Source organism: Schistocerca americana, chromosome 7 (genome assembly GCF_021461395.2).
Source record: "Schistocerca americana isolate TAMUIC-IGC-003095 chromosome 7, iqSchAmer2.1, whole genome shotgun sequence".
Lineage (NCBI taxonomy): Eukaryota > Metazoa > Arthropoda > Insecta > Orthoptera > Acrididae > Schistocerca > Schistocerca americana.
In genome coordinates, this window is record NC_060125.1 from 175,062,108 (window position 1) to 175,085,318 (window position 23,211).

At 39.3% G+C, this 23,211-nt stretch overlaps 1 protein-coding gene across 1 annotated transcript in view; it reads left to right on the top strand.

Moving 5' to 3' along the window:
- Positions 1-23,211, top strand: part of LOC124621800 (dmX-like protein 2) — a 351,417-nt gene that overhangs the window by 89,228 nt on the left and 238,978 nt on the right. The window contains exons 11-12 of the mRNA XM_047147237.1: positions 14,549-14,707; positions 22,132-22,621. Of these exons, the coding sequence (XP_047003193.1) occupies positions 14,549-14,707; positions 22,132-22,621 (649 nt within the window). The remainder of the gene's footprint in view (positions 1-14,548; positions 14,708-22,131; positions 22,622-23,211) is intronic.

Below are 23,211 nucleotides of genomic sequence, written 5' to 3' on the forward strand. Positions count from 1 at the left end.
TCGTAGTTTATTAGGCAGACAGGATTTAAATGAGATAGCAACAAATACGAAAGAATGCATGGCAAAAAGTTTATATTCGTATTATTCTTATGGTGAAGAGAATACTGCGTGTGATTCACAATTCATAGAAGTACCTATTAGCAACCATCTCTTCTCACAGGTAGGAAAAAATTCAGAACGTAGAGTTGGCCATATTGACAAACATCCCAAACAGTCTTGCCAGTCGGATTTTCGTAGTACATTGAAATGCTGCTACATTCGAAGATGAACAATACGGAATTTGTATTTACTTGTTGGATAATGTATGAAAATGAAGTGGTCGAAACTCGGGGCGGAGAAAAAAGCTCGTCTTCCACCTTTTTTTTAATTTTTTACTGACGCAGAGGTTTTGGCGCCAGTATTTATCTTTGTGCCTGCAAAGCATGCCTGTGTAGCGCTACACATATTCGAAGGCAGAAGTTAGTTGTGGCGGCACCTACCAACATTTTTCAGAACTTCCGCTTGCTGTGCACTTGATTCTAAGTCGCAGGCGGTTTTTTGGGTTACAAAAACCGGAAAAAAAGTGCGGCTTAGATTCGAGTAAATACGGTAACTATCTCATTCACTTCAGCAGCAGTCCATTATAAGACAAACTTACGGTATCACTAACAGTTTTTCAAAAAAACTGTTCCAACTGTTTTTTGTCTGGCCACACGTCCCAATACATATACTCTCATTGGCATAAGTATTTTGAGCTGAGATGAACCCACTGAATGCTCAAAGCCCATACAGTGCAACCACATGGAAAACTTGCACAGTCTAGGAGAGACAGCTCTTTCTCAAACGAAACATCTTGACTCTCCTGTCCATGACTAAAAGTTGACTAATCCAGGAGCCCCAGTTCCATTTAAAATGGATAAATTTCTACACTTTAAAGTACTTGACCTAAGCTCGCATAATGTCCCACATCAGTTCATAGCTAAACTTTCACATTGACTCTACATTCTTCTCTCTATCTTACTATTGGCTGACTGAGTCTGTGCTTCTCCCACAATGTTATTTTGTCATAGTGCTGTGAAATAAGATAATATTTTACACAACTGTGAACGAATTGGTCAATTTTAACATCTGTTTTCAAACAAAAACTATATCATGTATCACATTTAATTCCTGATTTTAATGATAGGGGCACCCAAAGCTCTAATCTAGGTCTAATCTCTCATAAATCTTAAGTTATCTTGAATCATCCCATTACTATGTTTAAATATTGTTATTGAATTAAATCCACAAGTGTTCTCCACATTTCACTGCCATTCATGTTTTGCTTAAAACTTTAAAAAAGGGGATATTTAGATTAATTCTCTGTGTCCCTGTATTATATAATCTTATGTTGGTGATTGGGCTTCAGCAGAGCTCAAAATACACACAATAATTCACTTGAAAACATTGCAAGATGGTGCCTGTCCTTTATGTGGCATTTAACAAATAGCATACAAAATTTCAGGTGACTAACACACATTTCCAGTTCCCCAACATTAGGTGAGATATTGAGAAGACCATGTCCCTTTGCAAACCCTTTTAAAAACATGCACTTTGGAGATGCCAGGACAACCTGCAGTGTCTAACATTGACTCCCAGTTTTGGTTACAATGCAACCAGACTGGCAACTGGAAGGATCTGCTGCTTTCCCAACTCTTTGTGTTTGAAAGTGTGTGACCATAACCTGTCCATATAATGAGACAATGTTCTTTGGTGTTATATTTTGAGACCTCAGCCAGGCGGCACCTGAAATGGACATGGCTCACCCTAAGCAGGTGGGTGATTGAACTGTTGCTCTCCCTCACACCACACCTCTAACAGATTCACGGTCAAAAATGTTCCATCCTGAATGGTGTGTGAAAAAGCTGCACCTTGACTACTACATCTTTCTCTGGTGCTCCCCCATAGATCTTAATCAGTGCTTGACAATATGCCACTTTGAATCACTCAGCCCTGTGTCTCTTGCTCTTGTCCACATGCAGTAGAAAGCTCCCCCATCATTCCTTTTGTTACCTCTCAAGCAGGTGTGGAGGCATTGAGGTAAGCAGGTGGCCTGCGGTCTTCGGCAGTCCAAAGAGCCTGCAGCGCCTCAGCAGGAACTCTGACACCAGGTTTGCATGTGCCAATTGGTGCAGGTCATGCCCGAAGGTGCAGAATCCCGCCATGAGCCCTGCAGAGGAAGAGAGCTGTCAGCAGTAGTGCACATCCTCGCAGGCAGGCACAGGCAGTGACAGTATGACCATATAGTTAAAGACGGCTGGGCGGTTGAACTAGCCTGGTCTTGAACAGTAGCCCTCCAGGGTAGGAGACTGGCCATGACTGGAAGTAGGCTCAGAGGTGGCCTGCTGGCTGGATAGTGCTGAGTCCACAACAGTGGACATAGAGCCAGCTGTAGGCTTCAGGTAGTGGAGGCCAAGTCTCGTCGTGTTAGTTTGTAGATCCACATTAACTTGTAAACCAAAGTGGATCCATTCTAGAAGTTGCAGCTGCCAGACTACAAGTATCTATGTAAAAATGAGGAGCATTTGTGAGGGCTTGCCACAGTGGTTCTGTCTTTCTGTAGTGTCATCATTATTATGGCGCTGGACCCTCAGCCTCCCAGCAGTGTGCTAATTGCCTGACGTTATGGTAGCAGTTTCTGTCACATCATCGTGCAGTCTCTAACGTAACTGTGTCTTGTCAGCTCTGTTTTGATCTATTTCATGGCCCCTTGCATTTGCCGTAGCAGTGTCATTAATTTATTCAGTTTCCTTTACTTCACATAAAGGAAATTTATTCTATATTTGGGCCACTGTTCAATTCGCGACCATATCGCAGCTTGTAAGTTTATTCAGTAGTGTCAAAAAATAGTTGAAGTGCTGCAGTAAAGTGGCTTGAGAGTTTAGATGTAGATATAGTTGTAGAACAATGGACAGACATGTGGAAAGAGGGTTTAATTTCTTCAGCGTTTCAACAAAATTTTTCCTCAAAGCTAATGAAGTGGTCTGGTTTTAAACCTCTCAGTGCGGGTTGGTTCATGGCAGTGTGGCAAGGTCATAGGAGCAGGCTGTTGATAGCTTAAGGAGGAAGCATCAAAAGTCAAAACTATTTTATTACTTTTCATTCAACTACATGGTAGTGTCTCAGTAGAGGTGATGGCCATATCCCTCACAGCACATGGAGGGGATGGTGCATGGCAGCGGTGAGCTAACAGCTTCTCCAGATGCTTATGCACCAGCATGTGGCTCCATTAGTGTGATGTGGCCCATCTTGGTTGGAGCCAAGACTAGAAGCCCTTTTTAAGATTCTTGATATTATTACACTGCTTTCCCAATACCTGTGGTCCCCCATCATTCCTTTTGTTACCTATCTAGCAGATGTGGAGGCATTGAGGTAAGCAGGTGGCCTGTGGTCTTCGGCAGTCCAAAGAGCCTGCAGCGCCTCAGCAGGAACTCTGGTGGAAAATGTTCCCATCTGACATAAAGTAGGAAATCTGGAATCTCACCCAATTCAAAAGAAAATTTAAAATGTACCTCATTATCTACTAATTTTATAAATTAACTGAATAACTAGATTGAAGAATTGAAAAGTTCCATTTGCTACATGTCAAGTAGCAATGTTCATTGTAATGCTACGTAAGTAATAATAGGACTAGTCTTATTTGAAAAAGATGAGGGACATTCCATATTGATTTACACTTAATTTTTTCCCATGATTCATAGTGCCCCATTTGATTAATCATTACAGTTGCAAATGTGTAGTACTTTGGTCTAACCAAAGGTGCCAGGACACTCAATAGATGTGTAACCCTGCACAGTACAGCCCCTTTTCCTAACTGCTGTCACTACGTCAGCAGACAACGTGGAGCATGGTCATCAAGAACAGTGATGGGTGATGTGGTTTCTGTAGAAGGAGAATGTAGACACTGTGTGTATCTACAGGTAGTTTGTGACCGTGTGTGAAGAGTGTACACCATAACAAAAAGTGCTCTTGCAACACAACAGTGCTTGTCCGCATAAGAGTTGGGAAAACCAAAACTGCCATTGCTTAAATGAGGTTCAAGGTACTGCCACACTCACCGTATTCTCCTGACTTGGCCCCTTCTGAATACCAGCTGTTCAGGGCTATGAGGAAATCTCTGCACGGACATCATTTTGTAGACTTCCAGTAACTGTGACCATCTGTCCTGTACCAGGTGCGAGAAACTCCAGAAAAGTGGTTCTAGCAAGCCCTGCATAAGTTAAAGGGGCAAGTCAAGAAAATATGCAGGGTGTGGCAATATCTGCAATCCCATTTCAGTGATAGCAGCTGTGGTTTTCCAACTCATGTGGGGACAAGTATTGTCGCACTGCAAGATCACTTTTCATAACAGTACACACTCTCCACTCACTGCCACCAACTGCTTGTGAATGTCCACAGTGTTTACTGCATCCTTCTGTAGAAACTGTGTCATCCAGTACTGTCCTTGATGATTGATTACAGTTTGTGCTGTCTGCTCACTTAATGACAGCGCAATTCTTACACTTCTAGTGGTTGTCCTGCCGCCTAGGACTAGATCAGAGTACTACATACTAGTAGCTTTAATGAGAAGTCAAAGGTGCACCATGACTGATGGGAAAAAATAATGCATAAATCAATATGGATAGCCCCTCGTATCATTGTAATCAAGTAATATGAAGCCACAAAAAGCATATAACCACCATCTATGTAGTATAATTGAGGAAGTATCAGTTTTTTCTAAGCACAAGTTTTTCTCTATTAAAATTAGCTGTCATATCCATTGTTAGAATTAAGTAGTATAGTGATAGTTTGCTGTTAATACAGTATACAGATTAATTTCTGATTTCAATGCCTTTTTTAATGTACACCTTGACCCCTTCTGTGTTCCTGAAGTTTCTCCCTCTTGTGATGGTATCTACAGAACATGAATGAGCAACATTAAGTAGTCTATGCTCATATACATGTTTAATTGTTTCCATGCTTTTTCATCATAAATTGGATTTGGGAATTAAAAAATAATCTGAGAGAACCTTTTTGGTGTTTTATTTATTTATTTATTTATTTAATTTCTAGCCCAACACATTGCTGTCATTTGCAACTGATGCATAAAATTTCTATTACTGTCACACATTTGTGTCTGGTTTCTAGAAAATGTTGTGCAGATACATCATCAATTTTCGGTATTTTTCATATTCCAGTAGAGACTGCTCTCTGTCTATTGAGTTTGATCCACATTCTTTGCCAGAGATCTCATGTAGTCCAGGTTTATTCTTAAGAGACTGACTGTCTTCATGACTTGGTAGTTTTTTGCTAGATCTGTATCTAATTATAATGAACTGCAGTAATTAGATGTGGATCTGAAGATGAGCTTTAACAAAAGTTGAAATCCAAGTAAAGATTAAGTGACCCAGATGAAGTCAGTCTTTCTCCATTATGTAAAAATTAAACCTATTCATTTTATGTATGTGACTGAATTGCTAATGCTGAAAAATAATTTTTCAGTGCCAGTAGCACCAGGTCTAAACTTATCGTTTAAAAATTAAAGCATTCAAGCAATAGTGGAAGTCACCTATGCTCTGTCTGCAATTACTAATCACAGTTGATACAGAAGTGTTACAGTCAGTTCACATTTTATTCTTAACCAATAAGGAAGTGAGACTGTAGTTCTAATTTAAGAATTTAAGAGAGTACTTCATTACAACCACACTTATCAATGTGAATCACGATAAAATCTGATCACATTACAACTGATGGATCAGGGAAGAGCGAATTTCTGTTTTCAACACCTGCCATCATGAAAATCAAAATATCTCTTATAATAAAAGTGACAAATTAATTTTTAAATGAAATTAGTTTTCAGAATTAACTATAAACATGTATGTAGTTTTTATTCGACAAGGTATTCTGTTTCTTATGGTGTTGTATGTCTGGCGATGAAAGCTTGCCCTTTCAAAACACATCAGTTTTAATGTTGCCAGGTTCTGATGTTATTAACATTATATGTGTCTGAGCTGAAAAATTAACTTAAATCTGTCCATAGTTGATGAAGTATTAACCCCAAATATTCTTTCCTGTAATTTAAATGGTGGTGTTCATGCTATTAATGTCAAACACATCATACAGTTTTGGAGAAAATATTTTGACATTGATGATGCCATACATGTGGTGATCTGTTGATTGACAATGCTCTATGTAATGTAGATGTGTCTTTTTTTCTGTTGAAAAAGAAAATATACTTATTCTTCACATTATATTTTAAGACAATATAAATATGAGGTATAAAGTCTTATAGAAGTAATGTAAATTACAGGTATATTTTCTTCAATGGATTGGAAATAATAGCCAACCAGTTGCAAAATACTGGTTTATTACATCTTGACCAAGGTTTTGACCATTTTAAAACTGTCTTCATCAGAAGATTTTGTATCTATTAACAAATATTATGACATTGTGCGTGGAACAGAGATGGTATCATTGCAATAAGCAAAATCACGAAAATGTTTAAAAATAATTTTAGTGAAGCATATTCTTATAGAATCACATTTTATGTGTACCTGATGTGGAAGTCACTGACTCTACATAATACATGTGCTTGTCATCCACTCAATCACCATTTAAAATACCATGATATAAAAGTAGTAACTCTTTACTCTAGAGCTTGTCTTAAAACTATTTAAAATACCACGCATTTGACAATGGATTCAACAGTGTGTAGTGTGTCACTTCAAAGATTTGTGTATGACATTTGAATATAAAATGTGGCATCAGAGCAAACAAAGCATAAATATACCACATACAGTGCTAGTGGCATGTGCCTATTGCTGAATAATTGAGGCACTAGCCTTAGATCACCTGTGGTAGGTGACACTCCTGCACATTCTGTATCTGTGTAATTGCAATGAGCAGTGTGTGTGATCTCTCAAGTAAATATTCATTACTAGAATTAACATATTAACCATAAAATTGAAAAAAGGGAGAGGGAATGGAGTAAAAAGATGTGCCATTAAAATCATATGGCTTAAGAAGAGTCCATAGCTCAGATAAACATAGCAAACCTATTTACAACATGTGCAAAAATGCACGAGAAACACTTGTGTGTAAATACACAACTGTAACAAGCATGAGTGTCAAAGCAAAAACAAAACAAAGAAGTATTATCAGTCTATAAGAGGCTAGGTAATTGACATATTAAGTTGCCCCATGACATGAAGGGTTACTGAGAAAGGAATTGTGACAGAGGAAATGCAATTGAAAGACAAATGCAATTTGGGGAAAGAGAAGTGGGGTGGGGGACTAGATCATCACTTTTGAGGCATCATGCTGATGGATGTGGTCATACTGATAAAGCACGCTATATGAACAAATATACTAGAAGGGGAGGTGATGTAAAAAACCCAATAAAATAATGAATAAATGAAGCCCCACTAAGGGATATATAACGAAAGTGTTGGTATGTTGATAGACACACAAACAAACACAAACGCACACACAAAATTCAGCTTTCGCAACCCACGGTTGCTTCATCAGGAAAGAGGGAAGGAGAGGGAAAGACGAAAGGATGTGGGTTTTAAGGGAGAGGGTAAGGAGTCATTCCAATCCCGGGAGCGGAAAGACTTACCTTAGTGGGGGAGAAAGGACAGGTATACACTCTCTCTCACCCGCGCGCGCGCCCACACACACACACACACACACACACACACACACACAAGCAGACATTTTCAACAGTGTGTAGTGTGTCACTTCAAAGATTTGTGTATGACATTTAAATATAAAATGTGGCATCAGAGCAAACAAAGCATAAATATACCACATGTCTGCTTGTGTGTGTATATATGTGCGGATGGATATGTGTGTGTGCGTGAGTGTATACCTGTCCTTTTTTCCCCCTAAGGTAAGTCTTTCCGCTCCCGGGACTGGAATGACTCCTTACCCTCTCCCTTAAAATCCACATCCTTTCATCTTTCCCTCTCCTTCCCTCTTTCCTGATGAAGCAACTGTGGGTTGCGAAAGTTTGAATTTTGCGTGTGTGTTTGTGTTTGTTTGTGTGTCTATCAACATACCAACGCTTTCATTTGGTAAGTTACATCATCTTTGTTTTTAGATATATTTTTCCCACGTGGAATGTTTCCCTCTATTATATACATGCCTAGAAATCATGATACTATAGACAGAAGGAAGAACACTATAAAAATGAGGGGGATGGGCATAAAGTGATTCATTACTAAAATATTGCATTCTTTTTTTCTTCTAAATTCTATATTCAGTATTGTCTTCTATTTTTTTTCATTTTACAATGTACACTCCTTCAACCACAGTCAAGTTGCTGTTCAACATTGTAGTAATGAACCATCACAGACCCATCCCCCCTTTTCCCCCCTATAATATCATGATTTCTAAGCTTATATACACTGCTTAGTGAGGCTTCATTCATTCATTATTTTACTGGGTATATTATAAACACCCCCCCCCCCCCCCCCTTCTAGCACAGTTGTTCATATAGCATACTTTATCAGTGCAACCATTTCCCTTAGCATGATACTTCACAAGTATCTACACTATCTGCCCCCCCCCCCCTCTCCCCCCCCCCCCACCCCCCTCTTCTCTCTTTCCCAAATTTGCATTTGGCTTTTAAAATTTGCAGTTTTTCAACCATGGTATGTCCTTTTACAGTATTCCCTCATGTCAAGGGTCAACTTAATATGTCAAGTATTGGGCCTCTTATACATTTGCAGTACAAGGGTGGTTTGAATAGTTCTCTGAACGGAATAGGACAAAAGTACTTACATCACTGAAACTTTAATTATTTTTCAGTGTAGTCTCCTTGTAGATTAATGCACTTGGTCGAGCAATGTTCCAGTGCCTTGATACCACCTCGAAAATGAATTTTCTTCAGGACTGCAAAATGGTTGTCTGCTCCGGCTGTCAATTCTTCATTTGGAGTGAATGTTCGTCCACCAAGAAAAATTTTCAGTTTTGGGAAGAGATGGAAGTCTGATGGAGCCATATCAGGTGAATTAGGCGGGTGTGGCTACAATTCATAATTCGTGTTATTTTGGCATGGCAACGGCACATGTGTGCAGGTGCACATTGTCTTGATGGGAGATGACTTTCTTCGTTGTTAAACCTGACCTTTTTTCACGTATCTTTACTTGCAATTTGTCCAGAAGGCTACCATAGTATTCTCCAGTAATCGTTTGCCCAGTGGGGAGATAATCTACAAACAGAATCCCCTTCACATCCCAGGACACTGATGTCATGACCTTTCCCCACCGAAGGAATTGTCTTTGCTTTCTTTGGTGGTGAAGAATCAGCATGTTTCCACTGCTTTGACTGTTGTTTTGTGTCTGGGATGTAGTAGTGCACCCAAGTTTCAACTGTGGTCACAAACCAGCACAAAAAATCTTGTTCGTTTCTCCTAAAACTGGCCAAACATTGTTCTGTTATGTCCATTCTCACATGTTTTTATCCAGTGTCAAGAGTTGTGGCACTCATATTGTAGATAATTTTTTCATTTCTAATTCTGCAATTAAAATATGATATACCCTTTCAGATGACATCTGGCAAGTGACAGCAATTTCACGCACTTTCAATCGACGATCCTCCACGACCATTTTGTGCACTTTTGCAATGATTTCTGGAGTAGTGACACATCTTGGCTGACCACTGAGAAGATCATCTAAGTTCTCCCAACCAAATTTAAATTCATTTGTCCACTTGGCAACAGTTGAATATGAAGGAGCAGAGTCACCCAGTGTATTCTGGAAATCGGCATGAATGTCCTTTGCTTTCATACCTTTCTTTACGAAGTACACTACTGGCCATTAGAATTGCTACACCAAGAAGAAATGCAGATGATTAACGGGTATTCATTGGACAAATATATTATACTAGAACTGACATGTGATTACATTTTCACCCAATTTGGGTGCACAGATCCTGAGAAATCAGTACCCAGAACAACCACCTCTGGCCGTAATAATGGCCTTGATACGCCTGGGCATTGAGTCAAACAGAACTTGGATGGCGTGTACAGGTACAGCTGCCCATGCAGTTTCAACACGATACCACAGTTCATCAAGAGTAGTGACTGGCGTATTGTGACGAGCCACTAGCTCGGCCACCATTGACCAGACGTTTTCAGTTGGTAAGAGATCTGGAGAAAGTGCTGGCCAAGGCAGCAGTCGAACATTTTCTGTATGCAGAAAGGCCCATACAGGACCTGCAACATGCAGTCGTGCATTATCCTGCTGAAATATAGGGTTTCGCAGGGATCTAATGAAGGGTAGAGCCACGGGTCGTAACACATCTGAAATGTAACGTCCACTGTTCAAAGTGCCATCAATGCGAACAAGAGGTGACCGAGATGTGTAACCAATGACACCCCATACCATCACGCCGGGTGATACGCCAGTATGGCGATGACGAATACACGCTTCCAATGTGCGTTCACCGCGATGTCACCAAGCACGGATGCGACCATCATGATGCTGTAAACAGAACCTGGATTCATCTGAAAAAAATGACGTTTTGCCATTTGTGCACCCAGGTTCATCGTTGCGTACACCATCGCAGGCACTCCTGCTTGTGATGCAGTGTCAAGGGTAACTGCAGCCATGGTCTCCAAGCTGGTAGTCCATGCTGCTGCAAATGTAGTCGAACTGTTCGTGCAGGTGGTTGTTGTCTTGTAAACGTCCCCATCTGTTGACTCGGGGATCGAGACGGGGCTGCACGATCCGTTACAGCCATGCGGATAAGATGCCTGTGATCTCGACTGCTAGTGATACGAGGCCGTTGGGATCCAGCACGGCATTCCGTATTACCCTCCTGAACCCACTGATTCCATATTCTGCTAACGGTCATTGTATCTCAACCAACGCGAGCAGCAATGTCGCGATACGATAAACCATAATCGCGATAGGCTACAATCCGACCTTTATCAAAGTCAGAAATGTGATGGTACGCATTTCTGCTCCTTACATGAGGTATCACAACAACGTTTCACCAGGCAACGCTGGTCAACTGCTGTTTGTGTATGAGAAATCGGTTGGAAACTTTCCTCGTGTCAGCATGTTGTAGGTGTCGCCACCGGTGCCAGCCGTGTGTGAATGCTCTGAAAAGCTAATCATTTGCATATCACAGCATCTTCTTCCTGTCGGTTAAATTTCACATCTGTAGCACGTCATCTTCGTGGTGTAGCAATTTTAATGGCTGCTCGAATCTCGATCCCCTCCCCCCGTCCTCCATGTTCACAAATCACTATGCAGGAACAACAACCGAGCCACGTGACTGCCACAGCTCTCTTCCAAGAGCACTAGAGCACTGATGGGCCACGTGTTTACAGGCAACAGTCCAATGAATATCGTGAACAACTCATTGCACTAACACTGACCTCTCGTTATGATTCCCAGAACTTTTCAAACAACCCTCGTATTTCCTTGAAGTGCTTCTGCTTTGACACGCATACTTGTTACAGTTGCGTATTCACGCGCAAGTGCTTGTTGTGTGTTTTTATACATAATGTAAAGAATTTGTGTTTACCTGAGCCTGCGCACTCTCTTTAAGCCATACTATTTCAATAGCATACTTTTCTACCCTCCTCCTGTCTCCCTTTTTTCTGCTTTTTAGTTAATGTGTTAATTCTAGTAATGAATATGTACTTGTTAAAACGCACATGCTGCTCATTGCAGCTACGTGCATACACGATCCATAGGAGTGTTGCCTGCTACAGGTGACTTAAGGCTAGTGCCTCTACTCTTCAGCCAGTTGGCACGTGTCACTAGCTCTGTATATGGTATACTTATCCTTTGTGTGTTCCGATGCCACATTTTGTCTTTAAATGTCATATACAAATCTTTGAAGCAACACACTATGTGTTGTTGGATCCTTTGTCAAATGTGTGGTATTTTAAAAAGTTTTAAGACAAAGCCATACAATAGAGAGATTCTACGTTTGAATGGTGATTAAGTGGATGACATGCGCATGTGCTAGATAGTCAATGTGAGTATACTTCAGTGGAGGACAAATGTAAGATTGTAGAAGCATACATCACTAGGGGGTAAGATAGATGCTGCCTATAGGAAAATTAAAGAACCACCTGTATGAACATCAAGAGCTCAGATGGAAAACCACTCCTAAGCAAAGAAGGGAAATCAGAAAGGTGGAAGGAGTATATAGAGAGTCTGTACAAGCGAGATGTGCAGGGGGGCAGTATTATGGAAAATGAAGAGGATGTAGATGAAAATGGGAAGGGATATAGGATAATGCATGAAGAATTTGACAAAGCACTGAAAGACTTACATCAAAACAAGGCCTCGTGAGTAGAAACATTCCATTAGAGCTACTGATAGCCTTGGGAGAGCCAGCCATTGACACAACTCTTCCATCTGGTGAGCAAGATGTATGAGGCAGGTGAAATATCCTCAGACTTCAATAAGAATATAATAATTCCAATTCCAAAGAAAGCGGGTGCTGACAGATGTGAAAATTACCGAAATATCAGTTTAATAAGTCACGGTTACAAAGTACTAACACAAATCCTTGACAGAAGAATGGAAAAGCTGGTGGAAGCTGATCTCAGAGAAGATAAGTTTGGATTCAGGAAAAATGTAGGAACACGCGAGGCAGTACTTCTCATACAAGACAGGTTAAGGAAAGGCAAACCTATGTTGATAGCATTTGTAGACTTAGACAAATCTTTTGACAATGGTGACTGGAATGCTCTTTTTCAAATTCTAAAGGTGGCAGGGGTAAAGTAAAGGAGCAAAAGGCTATTCACAATTTGTACAGAAACCAGATGGCAGTTATAAGATCGAGGGACATGAAAGGGAAGCAATGGTTGGGAAGGGAGTGAGACAGGGTTGTAGCCTCTCCCCGATGTTATTCAATCTGTATATTGAGCAAGCAGTAAAGGAAACAAAAGAAAAATTTGGAGTAGGAATTAAAATCCATTGAGAAGAAATAAAAACTTTGCAGTTTGCCAATGATATTGTAATCCTGTCAGAGACAGCAAAAGACTTGAAAGAGCAGTTGAATGCCATGGACAGTGTCTTGAAAAGAGGATGTAAGACAAACATCAACAAAAGCAAAATGAGGGTAATGGAATATAGTCAAATTCAATCAGGTGATGCTGGGGGAATTAGATTAGGAAACAAGACACTTAAAATAGAAGATGAGTTTTGCTATTTGGGAAGCAAAATAACTGATGATGGTTGAAGTAGGGAGGATATGAAATGTAGAGTGGCAAAGGAAAGAAAAGAGTTTCTGAGGAAGAGAAATTTGTTAACATCGAGTATAGATTTAAGTATCAGGAAGTCTTTTCTGAAAGTATTTCCTTAGAGTGAAACCATGGATGGAAGTGATACATGGACAGTAAAAAGTTAGACAAGAAGTGAATAGAAGCCTTTGAAATGCAATGCTACAGAAGAATGCTCAAGATTAGATGGATAGATCACGTAACTAATGAGGAGGTGCTGAATAGAGTTGGGGAGAAGAGAAATTTGTGCCACAACCTGAGTAGAAAAAGGGATCAGGTGCTAAGACACATTCTGAGAAATCAAGTGTTCACCAGTTCAGTACTGGAGGAAAGCATGGGGGGTAAAAACTGTAAATGGAGACCAAGAGATGAATATAGTAAGCAGATTCAGAAGAATGTAGGTTGCAGAAGTTACTCAGAGATGAAAAGGCTTGTGCGGGATAAACTAGCATGGAGAGCTGCATCAAACCTGTCTTCGAACTGAAGACCACCACCACAACAACAACAACAACAACAACAACAGTGCTTCACTAAAATTATTTTTAAACATTTCTTGTTCCCTGTTCTACACACAGTGTCTTAATATTTGTTAATAGGTACAAAACCTTCTGAAGAAGACAGTTTTAAAAGTATCAGAATCATGGTCAAGATTTAATAAACCTATATTTTGCAACTGGTTGGCTACTACATTAATCCCTTGAAGCCCTTGTTGCTGAAGAGAAGCCACGTCTAAAATCTTTGGTAAATTTTCTTTTCAACAAAAATTAAAATTAAGCTGTTAGAAAAATCACCAAAACTGATAAAGTAATACTGACCATTAACTAAAAATATTTTCCCCTTCCCTATTGTTATAATATTGCAAAATGCACCATTGGAACATAAATGAAGTGACTGCTGACATAATCTGCTGAGTTTTAATTAATTATGTTTCTTATAATTGCAATGAACTTAATCTACCACCAACCTCTCCACTGATACAATAATAGAATATTAAAAGTGAGTTAAGAGGTTAATGCATTCAGAAAAAAGCAATGATGCAAAATGCAGTAACACATGTTTACACTTAACGATTTGCTCAGCAAAATTATGTTGTGGGTCTCTTATTATTGATTTGCCTTTTTTATATTACATCGTTTCCTTAATTTTTATAGGCATAATTGGAAGCTGATCTGGCTCTTTCATCTGCTGTTAATTTCCATTGTAGTGGTTGGAATATTCTTTTCTCTCATGAAACTATATGTACAAAATAATCACTGTAATTTATCATTATTTAATACTTATTTCTATCTTTATTTGCAGTGCAACAACATCAATTAACTCGTTAGCTACAGATTCTGGACCTGCAGGAAACCTTTCAGATCCCCTGGATACTACTATTGAATGTTTACTACGAGATTGGCATCACAATCCAGATCTGCTATACTCTATACATCCAATTGATGGCAGCTTTCTTATCTGGTATTGTTTTACTTATTCCAAGCAGTAAAGTCTTAGCACAAAATTCAGTTGCTTAGATTTATCATGACAGATGTGATATATTTCAGGTAAAATTAACAGAACATCATGGTAACTCCTAATAGTAAAATGCTTTATTGACAGCCGACATAACAATAGACTAACAAGATATCTTCCACAGAAATAGTTGTTGCTGTACCTCATGTCACAATTTCTGCATTTACTCATCATACACAATATCGTAGGCCATTCCTGTGTCACTTACGCGACTCATTTTCATTACCCTGCAACCTAAGGTTCACTCTCATGTGAACACTCCAAGTGCAAGACCTGACCATGCATGAACCCTAATGAAGTCCTGTTGCAATTATTTCCTGTCTAATCAAAAGTAAGGTCATGTGTGAGTGCACTTCAACAACTTCTTAAAACACACATACCATTTGATGAGTTACCACATCCCCCCCCCCCCCCCCCCCCCATTTCCTCAGAAATGTCGTGGTGCAAAGTGATCCCTTCAGCACATTCTTTGCCCCCACCATCTCCGTGTCCTAGAGCTATGATATATCCCCTAACCATGGTCACCCCTTTCCTCTGCATTACCCCATTTCCTATCCCCTGGTCTCACTCCTTCCTTTCTAGTCATTTTTGCCTTCATTCTTCTTGACTGACGTTATAAAAAAAATCTGAAAAATCTCTCTCTTACACTACTGCCTAGGTTTTATTTTTACAAAAATTTAACACATCGCTCGACAGTTGTCAAGCTCAGTCACTCTCCCCTCTCCCATTTCTTAATATTTGTAGAACCATATTGTCATTTGTGTATGTGTTTTTGCATGTTGCACAAATACCAGGAAAAGAGCAAAAGTTGTACACTTAAACTCCCCTCTCCATAGTGCTCCTCTTTCTCCTCCTTCCCAGTCCTGTCTTCCACTTGCTGTGCTGCCTGCAACTCCCCTTGCCTGTGACAGGCCATGTTCACCACTGCCACATTCCAATCTTGGCTCTCGCTGCCTCTTCCTCCTAATCATCAGTCATCCCCCCCCTCCACTCCTACCTCCCACTCCACATTTTTCTCCTCTCATCTCTCATCAACTACATCTGACACAACCCCTCACCCTAGTTGAAATGCAATGCTCATGTAGTGTATTGTGGCAGTGCAATGTAGATTTGTGTGCATGCATCTGTATCTCTGTGTGTGTGTGTGTGTGTGTGTGTGTGTGTGTGTGTGTGAGAGAGAGAGAGAGAGAGAGAGAGAGAGAGAGAGAGAGAGAGAGAGAGAGAAATTTCTCCAGCTCTGGTGTACTATTAAATAATGATAGTATGGTCATGAATAAAATATTCCAGAGGTAAAACAGTCCCCCCTTTTGGATCTCTAGATAGGGACTACTCAGGAGAATGTCATCAAGAGGAAGCAAAACAAGCATTCTACAGGACAATGTGGAATGTTGGATCCCTTAAGTGGGTAGGTAGGGTAGAGAATTTAAACAGGGAAATGTATGGGTTGAAGTTACAGTGGGTATTAGCAAAGTGTGGTGGTAGGGAGAATGGAGCTTCTGGTGAAGTGACTGCAGGTCTGTAAATACAAAATTAAATGGGGATAATGTAGCAGTGGGTCTATTAATGAATAAGAAAATAGGAATACACGTAAGCTACTGGGAACAGCATATTGATCACATTATTGTAGCCAAGACAGACCCGAAGCTAACACCCACAACAGTAGTAAAAGTGTGTATGCCAACTAGCTCTACAGATGAGGAAGAGATTGAAAGAGTGTGTAATGAGATAAAAGTAATTATTAGGATAGTCAAGGAAGATGGGAAAGTGGAATTTAATATTAGGTAAAAGAAGGCAGAATGGCAAGAGAACATGGATCAGGGAAAAGAAATGAAAGAGGAAGCCACTTGCTAGAATTTTGCACAGAGAACAACTTACTCATTGCTATTACTTGGTGTATAAACCCTGAAAGCAAATTGTATACATGGAAGAGACCGGGGGACGCAGGAAAGTTTCAGATGGATTACATGATGGTAAGACAGAGATTTTGAAACAAGATTCTGAACTGCAAAACATTTTCAAGGACAGAAATGGATCCTGACCATAATATGTTGGTTATGAAATTCAGATAAAAACTGAAGAAATAGCTGAAAAGTACAGATTTGAGGAGATGGAATCTGAAAGAACCAGGGGTTACTGAGAATTATAAAGTGAGGATGAGGCAAAGATTGACTGAAACAGGGGTAAACAACACAACAGAACAGTGATGAGTAGCCTTGAGAGATGAAATAGGGAAGGCAGCAGAGGATCAAAAAAGCAAGACGACACTCAGTAAAAATCGTATAATGCATGAGATATTTTACTTAACTGATGGAAAGGAAATTATAAAAATGCGGCAAATGAAATTGGTAAAAGGGTTTACATAAGTCTAAAAAATGAGATTGACAAGAAGTGCAAAATGACAAAACGGCAATGGCAAGGTAAGAAAAGTAACAGTGTAGAGCAGAGACAAGCACAAATCAGCTCAATGAGCAGCACTCCAGCTCAGGCAGGAAAAAGAGCGGAGTTTGCACTCTGGCAGAAGTTAACACTGTAGCTGCTTACACAGCTTGGTGTAAGAACTGGAGGAGGGACGCTTATCAAACCAGATGTAAACTTGTGACATTGTGCTTTCTAATGTCTCATTCTATTCAGTGCATTAGATTGTAGTGCTAAATAAATGTGTTTAATTATATCCCTTTCATTAGATTATGCATAGGAAATAAAAGTAATTACCTTGGCATCTGATAATTCCTTTGACTGCTACTTAGTCATGAAAATACAGTAGGCCAACATTAAAGTTTATTTAGAATAAAGCATAACCAATGAATGACAAGCTAACTCTTGGTTAAGCACAGAAATAAATAAATGAATAAATATAATTCACCATAAATAAAACATAGGCTTATGTGTTCTCTTATATATTAAATGTCATTCAGCAGATGATGCGGAGATGTGTATCTCTTTTCACTGAAGAAGACATGTTATATTTGGTGCGATTGATCTTGCACTTGCAATTCGCAGAACTGCAGTGAGATCTGTGTCATTTAGAGTGGCTCTTCGTGGATACTTATTTATCTTCATTAGAGAGAACAGGTATTCATACAGATATGTTGAGCTGGACATTGATAGCAGTTTGGCAGCTCTTTTGTGCGTATTTGGGAAATCGGTTTGCAGAAAATGTTCATAAAAATGTGGTAGGCTTGTTTGTGATTCATATTTAGCCTTCAGTTCACTATCACATTGAAGTGTGAGTAATTCACACTGTAGAGCAGATGAAACATCATCTGTTATTGTGGTAGTTGAAAAGGATGCAGTAAACACTTTCAGATCCATCGATAAATCATCAAGATCTCTAAATCAGATGGTAAACTCCTTCACAAGACTCGCAAGAGTACCTGAAAATGTCTGCAACTGATCTTGAATTAAACTAGATTTCCACACTGACGGTTTGGGAAAAATAGGCTTACTCACCTTTCAACATATGATGCTGCCAAAGCTCCAACATTTGTGTGAAATCAGTTATACAGTCTAAAATTGAGTAATAACTAAGTAGTTTCCCTGCAACTTAAGATTAAGTTTATTCATTTGGAATGTGATGTCAGTGAGAAATGCTAACTCATTAATACATTTAAAATCAATGAATTTATGACTGGAACACCCCTTTGTTTCCATGAATAAAACTTATTTTGTCCAACAAATCAAGAAAGTGATTCAACATATGACCCCTACTGAGCCAACAAACTTCACAAAAGTATGCAATATCACCATATTCTCACTCAGTATCCTTCAGGAGAGCTTTAAATTGCCTCAGGCACAGGCTGTGACTCTTAATAAAATTAAATGTTGTCACTACTATGGTCATTACATTTGCCATTGTGATGTTTTTTGTGCACTGGTGTTCTTAATGAATCAAGCAATGCACAGGTACAAACCTCACTTCATGTTGCAGTAGTTTGCTTCTCAGACGACCTATAAGCCCTGCTTTACGTCCAACCATGCAGGGAGCTTCATCAGTGGCAACTGAAATGAGCTTTTCCTGTGGTAGACCAAACATGATAAATACATCTCCCATGAACTGCAGTAGCTCATCATCTGTTGTGGTGTCTTTGAGAGGACGTAAATCAAGGAGTTCCTCCTGTATGTTTCTATCAACACCTCTAATAAATATTGTCAGCTGGGCTGTGTCCGATAAGTTGGTACTCTCATCTAATGCAGTAGGAAACATCAAGACATTCGAAATGATGTCCATCAATTGTCCCACAGTATCACCTGACAAACATTCAACACGAGTTATAGTATGCTGCGACACTCAAACTTGCGAAAGACCATGCTCATCTGCTGTGACTACCAAACTCTGCTTCACAAATCTGTTGGCACAAAATGGTCGGGAAGAACGGGTGATCAGCAAAGCTATTCTGTAATTAGCACAAACAGTTGCATCAGAAGAGGAGGCATCACATTTATGTGTAGTAAATCAACAGATTTGTTATTTCAAAGGAAAATTTGGTTTATTAGGCACCATAATTAAGTTATATCATATGTAGGTACAACAGTGTAATACATACCTCTGCTTTAGGTCCTTCCTCGTGTAGTTTATTGAGAAGATTAAGTCATACTTCACCCTCTACACTTCCGTACTGGTTGAAGTGATGTGTTCTGTAGTGACATCCTAAATTGTACTTGTTTATGCCTAATATTTTACCATATAGCAAACATTGTGCTCCTCCTTTGCTGTCAGTGAGCAAGTAATCACACTCGCAAGTAGAGTTCAACTATAAAATAGAACACCACTTTACCGCATTGCTTTGACTAGCCATTTCAGCTACACAACACTGTACCATAACATAATATTCTCAGCTAGGTACATTTCTGTGGCTGTGCTTGTGCCTTGACTGCTCATATTGCCATGTAATCTTTCCAGAACAAACTATTAGATAGACGTCAGCTGCTCTCAGCTCCTTGGCTCTGCCCGCGCTCATGCAGGTGTCTCTGGGAGTGCAGCTCTCTCATTACCCACCTATGATTTAGAAGCATGTATAACTAGGGGAAAAATTGATGCCGTTGAAGGGATATTTGGAAAAAATAGAAGCATCTGTTTGAATGTCAAGAGCTCAGATTATAAGCCAGTACTTAGCAAAGAAGAGAAAGCATAAAGATTAAAGGAATATATAGAAGGTTTATACAAGGGAAATGAACTTCAGTGCAATGTTAGAGAAATGGAAGAGGAAATAAATGAAGATGAGGTGGGAGATATGATATTGCAAGAAGAATTTGAAAGAGCACTGGAAGACCTAAGTGAAAACAAGGCCTCTGGAGTGGAAGAATTATTGAGACAAAACTATTTCACTTGATGAGCAAGATGTATGAGACAGGTGAAACACCCCCAGACTTCAAGAGGGATTTAATAATTTCAGTTCCAAGGAGGGCGGGTGCTGACATGTGAGTGTTACTGAACTATTAATTTATTAAATTATCGTTTCAAAATGCTAAACAAATTGTTAAAGTCTGTAAAATGTCGTAGAACCAACATCGGGGACACTCATTTTGGATTCCAGAGAAATAAAGGAACCTGTCTTTGAAAGTAGATTAAGGAATGGCAAACCTATGTTTATAACATTTGCAGACTTAAAGAAAGCTTTGGACAATGTTAAATGGAATACTCTGAAATTCTGTAGGCTGCAGGGATAAAATGCAGGAAGTGAAAGGCTATTTACAAATTGTACAGAAACCAGATGGTAGTTATAAGCATGAAAGGGGGACAGTGGTAGAGAAGGTAGTGGGACAGGGTTATAGCCTCTCCCCAATGTTCTTCTATCAACACACTGAGCAAGCAGCAAAGGAAACCAAAGAAAAATTTGGAGTAGGAATTAAAGTTCAGGGACAAGAAATAAAAACTAAAGACTTTGAAGTTTGCTGATGACAATTCTGTCAAGGACAGCAAAAGACTTGGAAGATAATTAAATGGAATGGATAGCATCTTGAAAAGAGATTATAAGATGAACCTCAACAAAAGTAAAACAAGAGTAGTGGAATGTTGCTGAAGTAAATCAGGCATTGCTCAGGAAATTAGATTAGGAAATGAGACACTGAAACAGTAGACGAGTTTTGCTATTTGGGCAGCAGAATAGCTGATGATAGCGACAAAAACTATTTCTGAAAAGAGATTTTTTAACATATAATATCTTTTTAAGTGGTAAGAAGTATTTTCTGAAAGTCCAATAAACCCAGAGTCTTTAAAGATATGAACTTCCCTGTATAAAATAGCTTCAAACTTCTGACTCCTTTAAACATGAAGTAATGTGTTAAATATTTGGCATTAAGCATGTAAATGTTTGTAAAATATTTGAAATATTGTTGGCAGTTTGTTGCAAGTCACTAAGTGTTCTTATTCTCAGTTACTGGTTGAATATACTCTCCATATTTGTGTGCAGTGAGTTACACTACTTGAAGACATATACACTATTTCTAACTGTAATACTTGTCTTACTGTATTTAACTTTTAACATAAGATTATACTTCTTGATGAGTAGACTACTATAGCATTTTAAATTTTTAAATTAGACCAAAGTATGAACACTGTAAGCAGATTCAAATGAATGTAGGTTACAGTAGCAATTCGGAGCTGAAGAGGTTTCCATTTGATTGCGTAGCATGGGGAGCTGCAGCAAACCATTCTTCAGAGTGAAGATGACAACAACATTGTCTTATTATTATTCTTTTTAATTCTTTTTTTTTTAGGTATAGAATAATTTTTTGTCAATATATCGTGTTTTTAGTACGCCTTAGGTTCACAACCTTTTAAATCCACAAGGGGAGAGTCTAAGTCACTGTGCTTTTGGCAGTCTGTAAACAAAATTGCTTCTCATGTGAAGTATACTATGTATTTTACATTAACGGAAAATTTTGCAGAAAATAGTTATCATTTTTAATTTCAAACATCAGTGAAACAATCTATTCAGGTTGGCTGCAAGCACTTGGCTCTCATGTTCTATATATCTGGTATTTTACAGAAAGTCATATTCATTAGATATCTCTCTGTAAGGTGTTGGGCCTGGTAGTGTAGCAGTAAAGCAAGTGCCTGGAATCCAAGAAGCTGCAGAATCAAATCCCGGTTGGGCCATGGATTTTTTAGTCTGCATTTTAACATAGCCTTCACCTCTCAACAATGTGAGAAGTCACTAGAAATGACACGTGGTTCGGATTCCTTAAACTGTAGGTCTCCTTTCCCCAGTTGGATAACTGGGATGGGTTACAGACATACAAAAGTCACCAAAGTTGTGTCCAGTCAAAAGATATTCACCTGGCCAGTGAGCCACAAGAAACTATCATCTCTTTAAGCTGTGCTCAAATTGTAAATGTTCTGTTTGTCATAGTAACTTTTCCATCTCCAGGATTGTGGAGTGGCTGGATGAATATCACCCAGGGTCATTTCGCCAAGCTCAAGTATCTTTTTCAACACGCATCCCCAATGCATTTCCTCTTGGCGACGCAATGACCATGTCTACAAATGTATGTTTGTACAATGCGTATGGCTGCCATAACTACAGAGATGTGCTGAAGCCACCTTCTACTAACAAAGGGCCTGTAAGTGGACCAGCAGGTGGGACTGAGACAGATGCTCCTACACCGCTCCCAAGTGTAATCGAAGAGGAGGCAGACTGGGATCCTTCAACTCCAGCTAAAGACACTTCACAGCAAGTTCCTAGCAATGTGAAGAGTGCTGATCCACCAGTAGCTGCTGCACAGAAGGAAGCTGGGGCTACAAACCAGGAAGGGGTGTCAGCAGATCCTTCTCCTACTCTCTCCATGGTGTCAAAGCATTCCAATGGAACTCTCAATCTCTGGCAGCTAACATTTGGTGATAGTACAAAATTCTCCCAGGTAAAGTGCTTTGTGATCATCATCCAACATTTTACATGTATTGTGTTTTTTCTTATCTTTATAAGGCCGTTCTGCTGAAAAGATTAAAATTTCATATATTTAAAATCTTCATTTGTGTACCCAACTGAATGACTAGCATGTGTATGTGATGAATGAGCTAGAACTTTATTGAACTGGGAGTAAAATGGATCAGTGGTTACTTTCATATCTAACAAAAAGGACATTGGAAGCTGAACCTCCCTGATGGATTAAAACTGTGCACCAGACCAAGCATTGATCTTAAAAGGCAAGGATCTTGACGTAAAGCCTTGAGGAACACTTGTCAAGAAGTTCCAGTAAATCACGCAGTATGCTACAGTAAAAAATTACTTTGCAAAGCAGAATGTTGTCCTCTGGTAAAAGTGAATTTTGCTTAACTAGTGTGTAGCAAAATGGAAGGTAACTCTAATAGGTTACATGAATAAAAAATAAAAATAAAAAAAAAACTCTGTGATCAGAACTAGAGAAACATATGCATGAACTTGTAATTAGTACACTAATCTCCAGCCATGAGTGTCAGCTTCCAAAATGCTTCTACTGCTTTTCCTACA